Genomic DNA, 15,594 nt, shown 5'->3' on the forward strand with positions numbered 1-15,594 from the left:
TACTGACAACAATGATTGACAATGACAGATTTACAAAGAACCTGACCCACAATATACGATATATTGCGATGGGGAGCCTTATCACTCACTCTAAACTCAACGAAAGATACATTTTAATTTCACCAGGTAAGACCCACTGAGCTATATAACTCTTTTTCATAAGCGACCTGACCACAAATTATCGCTCGAGTGGCTTATCACGTGGTAATTGATAGCAGCCAAATACTCTAAACGCGTGATGTTGATTTTAAATGTGGACGAAAAAACTAGAGGACCCCGAGAAATATCCACGCGACCATGGGGAGGAAGAGAGACACACAGCAAACTCCAAACATACAGCAGGCATCGTCAAGGTCGGGATCGAACCCATGGCCTCCTGTATATAAGGCGAGGTAGTTAACATCTCTTATCCACCGTGGCACTGCACCTATTATGGACGATGACAGATTTGCAACAACAACAACAACAACAAAAACCCCACCCACAATATACTTCGCCTCACTTGCGCTCTCTAAACCGATCTACAAATCCTGGCCAGGCGAGATATTCTTCACGGGCAGCGGAGGCGACGAGCCGGCGGGGTGCGGTGGGGGGTTACTCACCCAGAACGTGGACGCCGTGCCGGGTCTGGCCGCTGGTCACGGCGGTGCGCGTCGGCGGCGAGATCAGGCTTGCGTGGCTCATCGTCTTCCGCGGGTCCTGCCACGTGGTCGTCTGATTGTTGTGGCTGCAAGCGAAGACGGAAGGCAAATTTGCGTCAGGCGCCCGAGCGTTAGGCTGAGTACTCGCGGACACCACGTCCAGTATTGCCGTGCTTCGTCGCTATGGCCGCGGCTGGATGTCCCGTGTAATATAACCGGGAAGATGGCTCAACGGCTGATCATCTGTGTAGTGAATAAGACGATTGCTTGTGTGGCGATCGAAACGTCGTGATCTGTTATTGTTCTACCGACTTTGCAGAAAGAACCAAAGAGTATGGATTCCTGCAGTCACGAAAGCTTCAAATCGAGATTGAAGTAAAATAAACTTAAAACGTGCTTTGGTTGGTGAAGGTTTGGGCGGAACCAGTGCAGATATCGCTGATGTCCGTCTTAGCCGGGTAATCAAACTCAGATTGCCGGGTTCATCGTTTAGTGCGCTAACTGATGCATAATTGCTCCACCCCCAATCAGTCAGATCCATTTCTTCTGTGGCCGTCTGGAACGCTCTTCCTTCCGATTTTAGAAAGCCACCGGGAGCTATGCACTTTTAAATGATTTAGATTGAAAGCTCATTTCTTCACAACTCCTTTTTGTGTTTCGTTCGTTGTCCACCCTCCGATTACCACAGTTGGCTACGTATGGAGTGAAAAAAGCTCAACATACATACATGTGCCTACTGCCACTGCCAGGGTAAAAGTGATCCGTAACATCATCAATGGGACATAAAGCCCTGACTGGTTAGGTTTCCGCGGCGGTGCCGCCCGCGCGTCTCTCTGACGCGCTCTCGGGTTGTCCCACGTTTTCCGACGTTTCGAACCGAAGCTCCCAGCACGTGGGCCGAAACATGCGGCATCACACCAAACGAAGACACATAGAGAGCTGTACGAGTCAAGAACCGTTTCCCATGGACACATTGCAACCCTTCCGGCTGGGAGTCTCCCGGTATGACGTGATGGCCAGGATCCACAAACCCTGCCCCGAACGCGGCGGTTCAGAGCTGGGACAATTCGTTGAATATATTCGACTGACAATGTTTTTTCGCAGTTTTTGTGGCCCTCTATTCGGACTATCCACAACATCCCGCCTGCAGAAGGCGGCGAACCTCCTGGAAGCCACGTCTTGCCTAGCGTGGTTATTGATGACGTGATCATGGCCGGCAGTAAAATGGAATATGAACAGTGCTGGATTATCCTAGCAGCAGAAGTAGCTGCACATGCTCCTGGCCCCGCACTTTAAAGGGCCCCGCACTAAATGCTTTAAATCTATCAATTCCGGTTGAGTGATTCTGCACTTGCTCTTTTACTATAGTCCTATACTGCCTTCAACTTTTATGAACGACTGAGTATTTAAGGTTAACGATTTGTCGTATTATTTGGCTGTACAGCAATTATAAAGACACAATTACTTTACTATGCAAGTAAAAAATGAATGTTTCAATATTTACACGTGTTTTTATTTTATTTAGGGCCCCTTTATAACATATGCTACAGGCCCCGCACTAGCTTAATCCAGCACTGAATATGACTTACGGTAAATCATCCAAAAAGCCAACATTATTCCAGGCAAATGATTTATTTTCATCGCTTTGGCTCTGACACAAAGCAGCCTGTGCTTGCGTGCGTCAACACACCTCCACTAGGCAAGTAAGAACACCAAGAAATGCCTGTCTATTGAGTCACAGTGCAGTTGATAGATTCAGATCCACTACTTCCCTGGCTTGTATCAAACTCAGCAGAAATTTACACACAAGGGATTTTTGTTCAGACTTGAATACATCAATGCACAATTACTGTTCACAGAAATTGTAATTAGTATATATGTACATTTTAAAGATGTCATGATTTATTTTTTTGGGTTAGGCCACGTAATAACACGAGCCAAATTTCTGTCCTCAGGCACTCCACCACCTAGCATGAACAAACAAATTATATCGTTATGTTTAGACGCATTTAACGGGAGTAATTATTATAACTACAACTCACTGGCGAGTTGAAGAACTATTCTCAAATAGTTCCAGATTTAGCAATCGGATACGTGACGCTTCACTTGAAACTACGACGATCACCTTAATGATGATCCAGGAAGTGAGAATACAAATCCTATGAAGTCATAAATGAAATGTAACATGAAATACGTACGGCCCATTTGTCCATGTACCTTGCTCACTGCTCTGTGAACCCCTGCAACCTGAGTTTGATTTCCAGTCATGGCTGGTCAGCGTGGGTTGGCGAACGGTTGGGTATCCAGCACCAGTGCAAATGTCACTCGCCACTGATGTTCGTCGTGCTCAGGAATCGAACTAAAGTCAGCGGGTTCACAGTGCGGTAACGTGGTCTATTATATGTATAACAGGAGGGCGTGGCAGTGGCGAGATGGTAACTACCTCGCACGGTATACAGGAGGTCGTGGGTTCGATCCCACCCAGGGGTGGAGCCAGGATTTTGACTTTGGGGGGGCTGACTTCAATATTCTGAGATACCCAGTGTTTAAGTTTTCCAATGGGCGCCACAAATGTATAAAACAAATTTTATTGGATTTGAACGTGGAGTTTATTAATAGGTCGGAGCCGCTGATGTGGCTAATAAGTTCGATAAGTTTGAAAGGCTGCCGCTCAAGCAGCCTGCAGGGCAGCACAAGGTGGCAGCCTGCAGGGCAGCTCAAGGTGGCAGCCTGCAGGGCAGCACGAGGTGGCAGCCTGCAGGGCAGCACGAGGTGGCAGCCTGCAGGGCAGCACACGAGGTGGCAGCCTGCAGGGCAGCACACGAGGTGGCAGCCTGCAGGGCAGCACACGAGGTGGCAGCCTGCAGGGCAGCACAAGGTGGCAGCCTGCAGGGCAGCACAAGGTGGCAGCCTGCAGGGCAGCACAAGGTGGTAGCCTGCAGGGCAGCACACAAGGTGACAGCCTGCAGGGCAGCACACAAGGTGGCAGTCTGCAGGGCAGCACACAAGGTGGCAGTCTGCAGGGCAGCACACAAGGTGGCAGCCTGCAGGGCAGCATGAGGTGGCAGTCTGCAGCATTTTGCAGCAGCCGGATATCCAGTTATCCCGATTACCGACTTTCCCAAATTTTCAGGGGGGGCTGAGCCCCCCCCAGCCCCCCCCCCTGTGGCTCCGCCCCTGATCCCAACACTGACGCCTGCGGTATATTTGGAGTTTGCGTGGTCTCCCCGTGGTTGTGTGGATTTTTCTCCGTTTCTTCAGATTTTTCCCTCCGCATTTAGAATCAACGTGCACTTCGAGTATTTGGTTGCTATACATTTACACGTGGCAAGTCACTTCGTTGAGTTATCAATTATGACCAGGTCGCTTCTGGTAAAGAGTTACATACCCCAGTGGGCCCTTACCAGGTAAAAACAAAAAAAATATGATATTTTAACGCACGTTCACGTATGTTTAACATACATTTTTGTGCCGTGTCTATGTACAAACGTGCACATGCAAAATGCTGATTTAATACAAGGACGATCATTACTTACAACCAAGAATCACTAACGTTCAACGTAGTGAAATTATTCTTTTACAAAGCTAAATTGTGTGAACACTGAGCACCAGATCACACAGGAAAGTACACGTGATCATAAAAATCATAATAAAGCACCTTTATGCAGTATTTAACTCCCATGAACTACAGATTTTGAAGATAGAAAAGCTTCTGAGAATGTTTGTAATGGGTGCCGCCTATAGCTGGTGCAGTTGGTGGGGAATGGGTGAAGAGATTGGGATTTGGATTCCTGATGAGTTGGTTTTAACGCAGGGGCGTCTCAATAGCGCTGCACATGCGATAAGTCACTCGTATCACTTCTCAAACTTTACGAAAGTGTGTCAGCTGTTCCTGTGGGACCATGGTGACCCAGAACCTGGCCTTATATCTTAAAATGATTCTGGCAGTAGGGGGGCGATGACTGATACATGTTGATCCCAACTGAGTAATTTGCGGGTATTTTTTTGGTGGGGCAAATTTTGGACCATGATTCCGGCACACGATGGCCGACCCATCTCGAATGACGTCAGGGGATCTTTAATGCCCACTGTGAAGCAGACGGTGCACGTATTTTACAGTTAATGCCACACAGATCACAGTACTAACCAGGGCGGCCTGCAGGATGAGAACCGCGAACCTCTGCAACAAGCGGGGAATATGCTACTGCTTTGTCACGTCAGGTCCTGGCACTCTCGTAGGTCATCTCAGCCTTGAATGAGTACCTGGTGTGCTGTGTAGGCCATGGTTGCACATTGGGGGAATTCGATCAGGGCAATGGCAAGAGTTGTAAGTGATGTGAGATTGCACTACCAACAGCTGCTGGAAAGGCATATCACCCTGCCACAGTGCCCTCTAAAGTGCAACTATTTTTAGTTGAGCCGAAAAGCCACCTGTGTAGCCTGAAGCTCGCGAGAAAACATATTCACATTTCAGACCTACAGCGCAAGATAAACTAAAACTATGAACTACAAACAATTTATTTTTTTATCAGGTAAGGCCCACTGAGCTATATAGCTAATTTTAAGAAGTGCCCTGGCCACAAATGATAGCTCAACAAAGTGGCTTATCATTTTTTTTTTCTAAATGTTGAGATTAAAAAATCGGAGAACCTGGAAAAAGTCCAGGTGACCACGGGGAAAACATGAAAACTCCAAATATACAGGCGTCAGATGGATCGAAATCACGATCTCCTGCATACCAGGCAAGGTAGTTAACATCTCGCCATAAGATGCAAAGATGCCCCTATCAGCCACGTAGATGTAACAGCAAGTGCTGTAGCGATCACCAATCAAGGTCAGCACGGCACACAAGATGTTGGTGTGACAGGCACGACGCACGGCCACCTCCTCCGTCTGCCCAGCGCCATTTGTTTTACAGAACACACCAGGGTTACTCGCTTAAGGCTGAGTTGACCTACGCGAGGCCCGGGACCAGTTCAGATTTCATTCGCCACTAATGTTGCCCACAGATTGGAATCGAAGTCAGGCTGTCGAGTTTATAGTCGAGTGCTTTAACCACTACAAAGACAAAGATCCCCCATATAGCCTAAACAGGCTTTTGGGGCAAGTGCTGTCCGAGAGCACCTATTAAAGCAGGCGGTGGACATGAGGGACTGGGTGGCCAGCACCATGCCCCTCGTTGTGATGTTTAAACACCGCAGCAGGGACTCATTTGAGGCTAAGTCGACCTCGGGAGAGGCCAAGGACCGGGTCAGATAATCGTCACTGGTGTCACCAACCACCGTTTAACGAAAATTACAACCACCATTCGCCAAAAAGTGACGGTGATGTTACCACGGTGCTCGTGCCAGGCTAGGTGCACTTTCAGGCCACGTTAAGTGTTTAATGGTTCGCTGGGAGGCAGTCACGGGAAAAATTCAGGTGTTATGGGTTAACCGAATGGTTTTGTACATATGTCCGTTGAACTTCTTAAGCACCGTACGTGGCCAACCGTGCTGCACACAAATGCATACCTGAGCCTCAAGGCAAAAGTCAGAGACAACACGAGAAGTGCCCAGACCTGCTCCTGACCTCCTCCTGCACTGTCATTATGAACTAAAGCCAACGTCTCTGAGCTTAAACCCCACGAGACCCTCAATCAAATGGCACCAGAGCTGGCGTGTGTGTGTGTCGTAAAAACACTTTTGTGAACAAGCGATGGTCATGTTCGTCAGGTTATGGCAGTTTTGCGGAAAAATCTGCACGCTTTAATTTTGCATGAACACCGTGTGCCGAAAATGCCTGCAGTTTTACATCCCCGTGACTCGTATGGCACTGTATGACACAGTGTGTGACAACACAGTGCCGTATAAAATGACAGTGTAATTTTACATATCCTGGCCAGGGATGAGCTCAGCCCATCATCTCACAAATGGGGTTCATAAAGAAATCGACACAAAATCACCACCAGAATCATCATCATCATCATCGTGGTCATCGATCTCTCTGGGGTCAGCGAAGTGAGCACCACGCGGTTGCTGCTACGAGGCGATAATCAGCAGTCGAAATCTAATTTGGAAGTGCCGCTATGAAACTCATTTGTCCCGCAGCCCAGCGACCACTGCCGTGTCTCTCCTGCGGGAACATCGTAGCGTAAGGCATAGGAGCCGTTGAGAATAGTTCAGCTTCAATGCTTGTGAACAATATACCAGCATGTTTCAAGCAATGGCAAGACGACATGCAACCCACAACGATCTGTTTTGCACAACACATTGCGACTGTTGTTAATGTTAGTTCCTCGTTAAAATATTTCTGAAATAAAAAAAAAACGTTTAAATTAAATGTCCACCATCCGATTAAATTGCTGCCTTCGTCAAATGTTTTCCGGAGCAATCTCACGGAATTCTGGTTACGTGAGGTCGTCATCATCGTTGTCCTGGTTTTTTCAATTATTTAGTTATTTCCCGTGGAACTGGTAGTATGCACGTTATCGGCTGTATTGGCTGTAAATAATTACAGTGACCAGATGACTTGTGGCAGGCTATGCGGAAGAGAACCGCATTTGAAGACCTTTTTGGAGTAATCTTTTTTTGAACTGAAAGCACAGCAATGCACAATAGGAACGCTAAAATATAATGGCAAGGTTGAAGTGAAACTGATAACTCGATGATCGCCATGTCACGATATTTGATATCATATCGTGAAACATTATTGCGGCATCTCTTAGTGAGAACCATCTGGTGAGGCTGTACCACTTGGGTGGGATATGCATAGAGGCTTTTCTAGAAAGAAGAATGTCCACAGCCATAGAAATGTGGACATTTTCAGCGCTTAGCTCGTATGTATGTACGTCTGTATGTTGAACTTCTTTTGCACCGTACGTAGCCAACCGTGCTAATCGGAGGCGCGGGGGAAGGACAACAAACTAAACACAAAAAGCACGTCCGAAGAAATTAAGTTTTCAATTTAGATTTAAAAGTGCAGAACTCCAAGTGGTTTCGTAATATCGAATTGAAAGAGCGTTCCAGACGGCCGCAGAAGCGCAGTGACCATCTTTGTTCGATGGCTAGTCCAGGTCTAAATCACAAAATGCTCACTTCAGTTTGGACTTTTTCTTTCCCTACTGCATCATACAAATTAAGCCTGAAATTGTTATTGTAAAGTGCCATGAACACATTGCCATTCACCATTTGTCAATCAACACGGGCAAAAACATGAGAGCAAGCCACCTCATTTGTGAACGGCAGAGTCCACGTTCAGACATTTCAATGGTATCTGGACCCTCTTGGAGGCATGTTCCAGTCAGTAATGGGGGTCACCACTCTGCCGTTGATCTGTTATCCGGTGGGCAACGGTGGTGCAGCAGTTCATGTGCGGCGCTTCCAACCCGGCCACCCGAGTTCGATTCCCGCTCGCGGCCAACACCAGTGGCAATGATCTAAACCAGTCTTGGACCGCCCCTAGGTCGCCTCAGCCTCAAGCGAGTACCTGGTGCGGTGTGTGTAAACATCGCCCCTGGGGAGACAAAGGCGGCCGGGCGTGGTGCTGGCCACCATCCCCTCGTGTGCCGTGTCGGCCTTCACAGGTGCTGCTCGCTAACAGCACTTGCCCCAACAGTCCGTTTTAAGGCTATGCGGGGGACCTTTGTCTTTGTTTATCTGTTAACCTCGTGGTCTGCATTGGTGAATTGCGTTTACGAATCCCACTCGGCTTGTAGCCCGCTTAAACACGTCTCAGCGGCGTAACCCCGTCCCACCGTCGCCGTCTCGGTCGTAGCGAGTGAGCGAGCAGACCAACAGCTCTCAGATGTCTTTTCGGATATACGCCTAACGTCCGACGTTTCGGCTCCAAGCCCTGGGAGCTTCCTTGCAAGCAGCCGGACAAAGGGCGACGCGGCAGTCCGCACAGCAGCGACCGTGAAAACCTACGCGTCCGAACAAAATAAAATTTCCAACGTGCTCACGGTCGTGTGTAGCATCGCCTTCAACACGTGTCAGCCCCACGTCACTGTGAACGGCCAAAAATAGCGGACGGATGGATGTCCTGTCGTGCCCCTTAAACAACAGCTCAGCTGGGCTCAACTAAACTTGGGCAGTTTCCACCAGCCCCCCCTTCTCCGCACTGCCGCATACCCCCCCCCCCCCCTCTGTCGGCACTGCTGATTGCAACACTCGTGCACTGGGTTGGCCTAAACATGGGGGGGGAAGGGGGAGACGCTGAAAAACATCGCAGGGTGCGTTGATTTTGTTCGTCCACTGTATCGCTCGCTCTCCAGTAGTTCACAGTTCATAGTTCCATTTATTTGGTATAGCCCTGTGAGCCATTCGGCTCTTGAATCGGGTGCAACCGCAACAAACAAAAAACTAAAACATGAACAAGAAAACATCTTAAAGTGATTATGTGACTGTCCAAACAGAAAATCCAGGAAAAAAAACCCATCAAAATATTCCTGAAATAGCACCGTACACCAACGCTGTTTGCAAAAATCCCAGTGGGATGCAAGTCAAACAACAACAACAACCACAAGACAACTAAGATTTAGGCCATCAGTCTAACTCCGTACTACAAAAAACAAAAACATGGCCAAACCAAAAAAACTTTTCAAAATCACCAAAATAAAAGCCATAAATGCAATGTAACAGTGACCATAGGGACTGGGGCAGCTAGGGGTGTACAACTCCTCTAGAGCAGTTTTGAGTGAAGATCTCATAGGTAGTGATTCAAGTTGCAGTTTATTGGCAATAGCATTCCAGACCCTGGGGGCATCAATAGCAAAGGCCCTTCCTCCGGTTTTTGTACGGCAATAAGGAATGTAAAGCTGGTAAATGAGCGAAGACCTGAGGTCAAATTTTTTCTTTGAAACAGAGAGCAGATCCAGTAGGTAGTCTGCGGATTTTTTTGTAAGTACATCGTGAATAAATACGATCTGGCGCACAAGCCGTCGAACATTAAGAGATGTTAAGTTTGACCCAATGTAGAGATCATAGTGGTGAGTCCTATATGGGCAGTTCAATGCAAATCTTAAGGCCAGTAAGCCGCACAAGTCCACGATTTGAAGAACGAGTTGACCTCAGAGGCCGGGCGGTGCAGAGGTCATCGCGCTGAGCTGACACCGCTGAAATCCTGGGTTTGAATCCAGGCTCGCCGATAACAATCCACCCAAGGTGAAGGTGGACCAATTCACTCACTCGCATGCCAACTGGCGAGTAGATGTTATGACTCAGACTAAAACCACCTCGTGCGTGCTATCAAGTCTAGGCTGGTTATTATTTTTCCCTCCACTCTTCAAATAATGTTGATCAGTGCTCATTCGCTACCCCCCCCCCGTAAAGGCTTAAGTCCCCCCCCCATACTAAATTCTTAGTCAAATGCTGACACAATATAGGAGGCGACAGCGAGGATTCCATATTAGACACGAGAGGATAACGCCGCTCGTTCTGTTCGGCGTTTCACGGTCGGTTAAAGTTCGTTTAACTTGTGACTGTGTCACGCCCCCCCCCCCACTAGGTTCTTGTATGCCCCCCATCTAACCCCCTTAAGCAAGGTCACGCTACTACATGACTGGTGGGCTCATCCCTGTCAGGGACCCCCTTCTCCCGACCAAGCTAAAGGTGTAAAAGTCCACATTCCCAGCTGTGTCTGTCCAAGGGGACAACTGCTATCCAGCGCCCCCACAAAACTTGCCCTGCCTATATTTTGACCCTGTAAGAAAGATGATGGGTTGAGCTGAAGCAAGCTAGCATTCGAACTTGTCACCCTCCCATTGCACGGGAAGTGTTCCACCAAAGTTCCAACCAGCCACACTGGGGCGTGTTTCATGTTTGATGTGTGCATGTTGAACTTCTTTCGCACCGTACGTAACCAACCGTGCGAATCGGAGGTGTTTTTGCATGTAATCTATCGACAACCCGGCTCCCGTGAGCTCTAACGTACCAATAAATAAAAAAAGCGATCTACTCATCAGAGATGTAACGACGCATCCGCATATCGATTGAATGGGAAGACCGCGGTCAATCGGCAGGTCACGTGTGGTGGGTTAAAGCGTGGGTAATCCAAATGCAGCCTCCCCTCGTTCTTCAAGAACTTGCTACCGGCGATGTTGGCTCTCCGCAAATCTCCACAGTGGCGAGATGTTAACTACCTCGCCTGTTAAATTTAGTTGGGTCTTTCAGTAAAGTCATGTAGATAGGTTCAAAGAAAAGAACAAATAATAACAAAAAAAAAACTACGACGTTTCGATCGCAACACAAGCGTTCGTCATCAGGAAGGCTTGTGTTGCGATCGAAACGTCATTTATTCACTCTTATGCAATATTTTAACATTAACTTTTATTTACTTTCCGTTTATTACAACCAATGTTTATGTTGCCGTGTTATTATAATAATGTTCACGTATTTGATAGTTCGCTTACGCGTCCATTTAAGGCAATTCGTTCCAAGGATGGGTTTCCGTGGGCCAATAACGATATCCGCGAAATCTGCTCTTCATGAGCATCTCCGGAACGCGCTCCTCGCGAGCAGCGAGGGGGACACCGTACGTCTCAGTCAGCGTCGACGAGTAGGGCAAGTGCCATTTTTGGCCGGGCTGCCAAGACCTTCCTCGAGTGGAGGCCCTTCTACCAGCGGTGGAGTGAGCGAGCGATTTCAGGGCTGTTGCCTGCAATGACTACAACTAACTAAGGCGAAGGAGATTGGGTAAGCACGTCAAAGAGAGGGCGCCACGGCGTCAGCTGTTACTCACTCGCATGTCGAACGCAGCTGGCCCGGTGACAACAACGGAGCGGCGGACTCACTTTTGTGCTTGGCGAGCAAAGCGTTGCGGCGGCAGGAAACAAATAAATAAATATGTACAGTGGGAAATAAATAAATGGAACAAAAGTATGCTTAAATTACGCCGTGGCAACAAACCCAACGTTCGTTGCACCGACCCACAGGCTTGCAGTCACAAGGGGCCTGTTGCGCTCACCGTGATGGCAAGCTTCATGTGTTCGTACTTGAGAGTCGTGGGGAAAGGCGGGTGGGGAGGTATGATGTTGAGATGAAACACGCATTTTTTTTTCCCTCCTAAAAACTGAACGATGAGCTATTGTTTTTTTTACCAGGTAAGGCCGCTCGGAGCTGTATAGTTCTCCTGTTCAGAAGCGAGCTGGCCATCACAAATGATTGCTCAATGAAGTGGCTTATCACGTGTGCATTTATAGCAGACAAATACTCCAAAGGCAACGTCGATTCTAAATGTGGAGGGAAATACCGGAGGACCCGGAGACGAATCCACGGGGAAAGAGAGACACGCAAACTCCCAATATACAGCAGGCGTCAGGGTCGGGATCGAACCCACAACCACCTGTAAACCAGGCAAAGAAGTTAACATCTCGCCGCCATGGCACCCACGAAGAGGAGGAGGCATAGTGGAGGAGAAAAGTATGACCAGCCTAGACTTGATGGCACACACGAGGTGGTTTTGGGCACAGTCATAACCTCTACTGCCAGTTGCCATGAGAGTGAGTGAATTGGTCGAACCTTCGCAGTGGGTACATTATTGCTGGTGAGCCTGGGTTCAAACCCAGGATTTCAGCGATGTCAGCTCAGCGCGATGACCTCTGCACCACCCGGCCTCTGAGGTCAACTCAATTTTAAGTAAGTACCCGGTGCGATGTGTGGACATCATCGCGAGAGCTACACGCCACCTCACCAGGGCTTCATTATACAAGTCGGGGTCAACATTTCTCCCAGCTCAGTCAAGTGTGGGACGGTGGTTGGTTCATCGTCGCTGGCAGCCTTGAGCCACTGGTGGAAATTCCACACTCCCTCGGCAGGTCTCTCAATAAAGACAACCAGTGCGGATTTCCACAAAGCAGTACAATTTTATTGGCTGTGATTGTGTCCGGAATTTGAACTCTTTGCATTTTGGATGAAATGTTGCACCCATAGTACTGTGCCATCCCGTTGGGAATTTATTTAGGGAGGGCTCAAGACACCGAACAAACACCGAAAATGTCCATAAATCAGTGCTGCAAACCAAACCACCCTGCATTGCACCCACATCTCAACTCACCTCGGAAGATAAAAGCAGATTTCAGGCTGGTAAATAATTGCATAGGGAACTGCCATAGAAGACCAGGCGTTCTAAGCTGGGGCTGCGAGGTGGTCAGGAGACGGAAGTAAAGCAATTGAGTCTTGAATCCATCTGTGCGGTGCTTGAAGTGCTACCCCCTGGTATGTGTGGGGTGTGTTCTCTGGTTTCCGATCTGCTGCCAAACGCTCGTAAAACCACAAGCGCCCAAACATTCCAACGCAGGGGCATCTAAGAATTGTATTCTGTGGGGCTTTCCCTCTGAAAAGGAATTATGAATGAGTTATCTTTACAATATTTCCCGCTCGTGATTTTCTCAACCCACATCCCACGCTGTTAGATTTATAACGTAGCATGGAGACAGCTGCTATTCCTGCGGTCACTTAGAGGACAAACAGCATCCCTCCGCAACACATAGGCCCTCCCTTAATCAACAAACATCTGGTAAATATCTGCAGCAAAATACAAAAAAAAACCCTCAATCCTTTCATAAATAGCACGGCATTATCTTGGCCTGAGTCTTCACTCGGACGCTTTCATTTCGTCTCGTCACAGGCAGTCGCGCTTTGGTCTGTGGTGGGTGGAGGCGGGAGTCATCGTCGCGCTCGACGATTTCCCTACATATTCTTAGTTTTTTCGGTAAAGTCACGTGACTTTACCGAAAAAACTAAGAATATGAATTACTGCAGTCACGAAAGCTTTAAATCAAGATTTCCCTACACTCAAGAGTAATCGCTGAACAAAGTAAAAACCTACTTTGTACATTGCTAACAAATTGAACGCTGCGTTAAACCCACAGAAATAAACACTCGAATGACCTCTTCACCCTCCATCGGCAGTGCTTTCCTTCACCGCCTCTCTCTGCTTTTTATCACTCACTCATCATCTCCTGCACCTGCGATTAGCACAGTTGGCTATGTACGGTGCAAACAAAGTTATACATACAATCAAACAAAGATCCCCATATAGGGCAAGTGCTGTTAGCGAGCACCTGTGAAGGCCTGCACAGCACGCGAGAGGGTGGGTGGGTAGCTGGCACCACGCCTGCCCGCCTTTGAGTCCCGAGTGGCAATGATTGCACATCAAATGAGCACCATTTGAGGCTGAGTCGACCTAGGGGAGGGCCCAGAACCGGTTCAGATAATCTTCACTGGTGTTCGCCGTGAGCGGAAATCGAACTCGGGTCGCCGGGTTTGTAGCACAGCTCGTTAACCGCTGCACCACCGCTCCTCCACACCATACATACGAACACATGCGTACCCACAACAGCCTCCTCAATCAATCTCACACCCTCTCACGCAGGGCCCTCTTCCGACACACCAAAACGCGTATCCAGGTACCATCACAGTCACACGAAGCTAATATCCCGTCAATGCAGCCACGTGCACTTTTTTTAGGGTAAGCGCTGTTATTCGTGAGGACGTATTAAGGCCAACACGTAGGGGTGGTCTGGTATAGCTCCAAGCCCGTCTTCCCAGTGCTGTTTGAAAACTGCACCAGGTAATAACCCTAAGGCTAAATTGACCTGGTTCACATATGAATGGCCGCTGACATTATCCATGGACAGGAATCGAATGCAGGTCACCAGGTTCACAGAGCAGTGTGATAACCACTGAACTATGTAGGTCTTTTTTGAGAAGCGACCTGGCCACAACTGAGAGCTGAACGAAGTGGCTTATCACGTTGAAATTTCTATCAGCCAAATACTCTAAACGCACGTTGATTCTTAATGTAGAGGGGAAAACTGGAGAACCCACGGGAAAAATCCACGCGACCACGGGGAGAACATCCACACTCCAAATGTACAGGCTTCAGGGTCTGGATCAATCCCACGGCCTCCTGTATAGCGGGAGAGGTAGTGAACATCTCACCACCCTGGCGCCCCACTGCTCCTCATACACATCACATATGCTCATAAATATATTTGCCACACACGCACACACAATATACACATTAACGAGAAATGCAAAGTGTCTCCGTATTCGAATGAGCATAGGCTGGTGCTTATGGCGATCAGGAGCCCTGAGCCAGTGGTGGAGATTCCGCATTCCTATGATGGGGGCCCAGTCTATCACAAGTAGAATCACTGTTGTCATACGTGTGCACACACGCATCGACAAAGGTAGCTACGATTCACGAAAAAAAGCGGCAATGATGTCACCACGGCGCGTGTGCCAGACTAGGTGCATTGTGAGGCAGGTCACGTGGTCATCGAACAAAGACGATCACCGCATCACGCGCTTTCAGACGCGCTTCTGCGGCCGTCTGGAACGCTCTTCCTTCCAATATTCGGAAACCACTGGAGCTATGCCACTTTTAAATTACCTGGATGAAAATTAATTTCTTTAAAAATGCTTTTTGTGTTTAGTTTGTTGTCCTTCCCTTGCACCTCTGATTAGCATGGTTGGCTACGTACGGTGCGAAAGAGGTTCAACATACATCTATACGTGTGGCAAACCGAGATGTTATGGTTAAACTGAATAAGATGACTGGAATGTGCACCACCTACGCTCCTCACTCTGCCTATTTGCTCTATTTGATCTGCCCCGTTGCCTTGTTTATCGGTGCTGTCCTCACTGAGTTTCGACCATCCGTTGTTGCTGGAGAGTGATTGCCACCGACTGCTACAGATGCCAATGTTGACAGTCCTGCCGTGGGCCATCATAAAATACGTTTAACACGTGGGCTTTCGCGACCAATATCATCCATAACACAGGTTTTTTTTTACACGATCTAACCCCAAAAAAACCTGTATCATGAAAAAACACATCGAAACGTGTGGCAAACCGAGATGTTATGGTTAAACTGAATGAGATGACTGGCATGTGCACCACCTACGCATCACGCGTAATGATGGCTGCGAAGACCCCACGAGAGTGCGGCTGTGACGAAATGAACGAAT

The 15,594-nt window shown here is 48.2% G+C and overlaps 1 protein-coding gene across 2 annotated transcripts in view; it reads right to left on the reverse strand.

The window, feature by feature from the left end:
• Positions 1–15,594, reverse strand: part of LOC116954415 (transcriptional coactivator YAP1-like) — a 73,629-nt gene that overhangs the window by 43,706 nt on the left and 14,329 nt on the right. For both annotated transcript variants that reach the window (XM_076052303.1, XM_032974905.2), the window contains exon 2: positions 603–727. In XM_076052303.1, coding sequence (XP_075908418.1) covers positions 603–727 — 125 coding nt within the window. The remainder of the gene's footprint in view (positions 1–602; positions 728–15,594) is intronic.

This window comes from Petromyzon marinus, chromosome 55 (genome assembly GCF_048934315.1).
Source record: "Petromyzon marinus isolate PM22_M1 ecotype Great Lakes invasive population chromosome 55, UKy_Petmar_22M1.pri1.0, whole genome shotgun sequence".
In the NCBI taxonomy this organism is placed as follows: domain Eukaryota; kingdom Metazoa; phylum Chordata; class Hyperoartia; order Petromyzontiformes; family Petromyzontidae; genus Petromyzon; species Petromyzon marinus.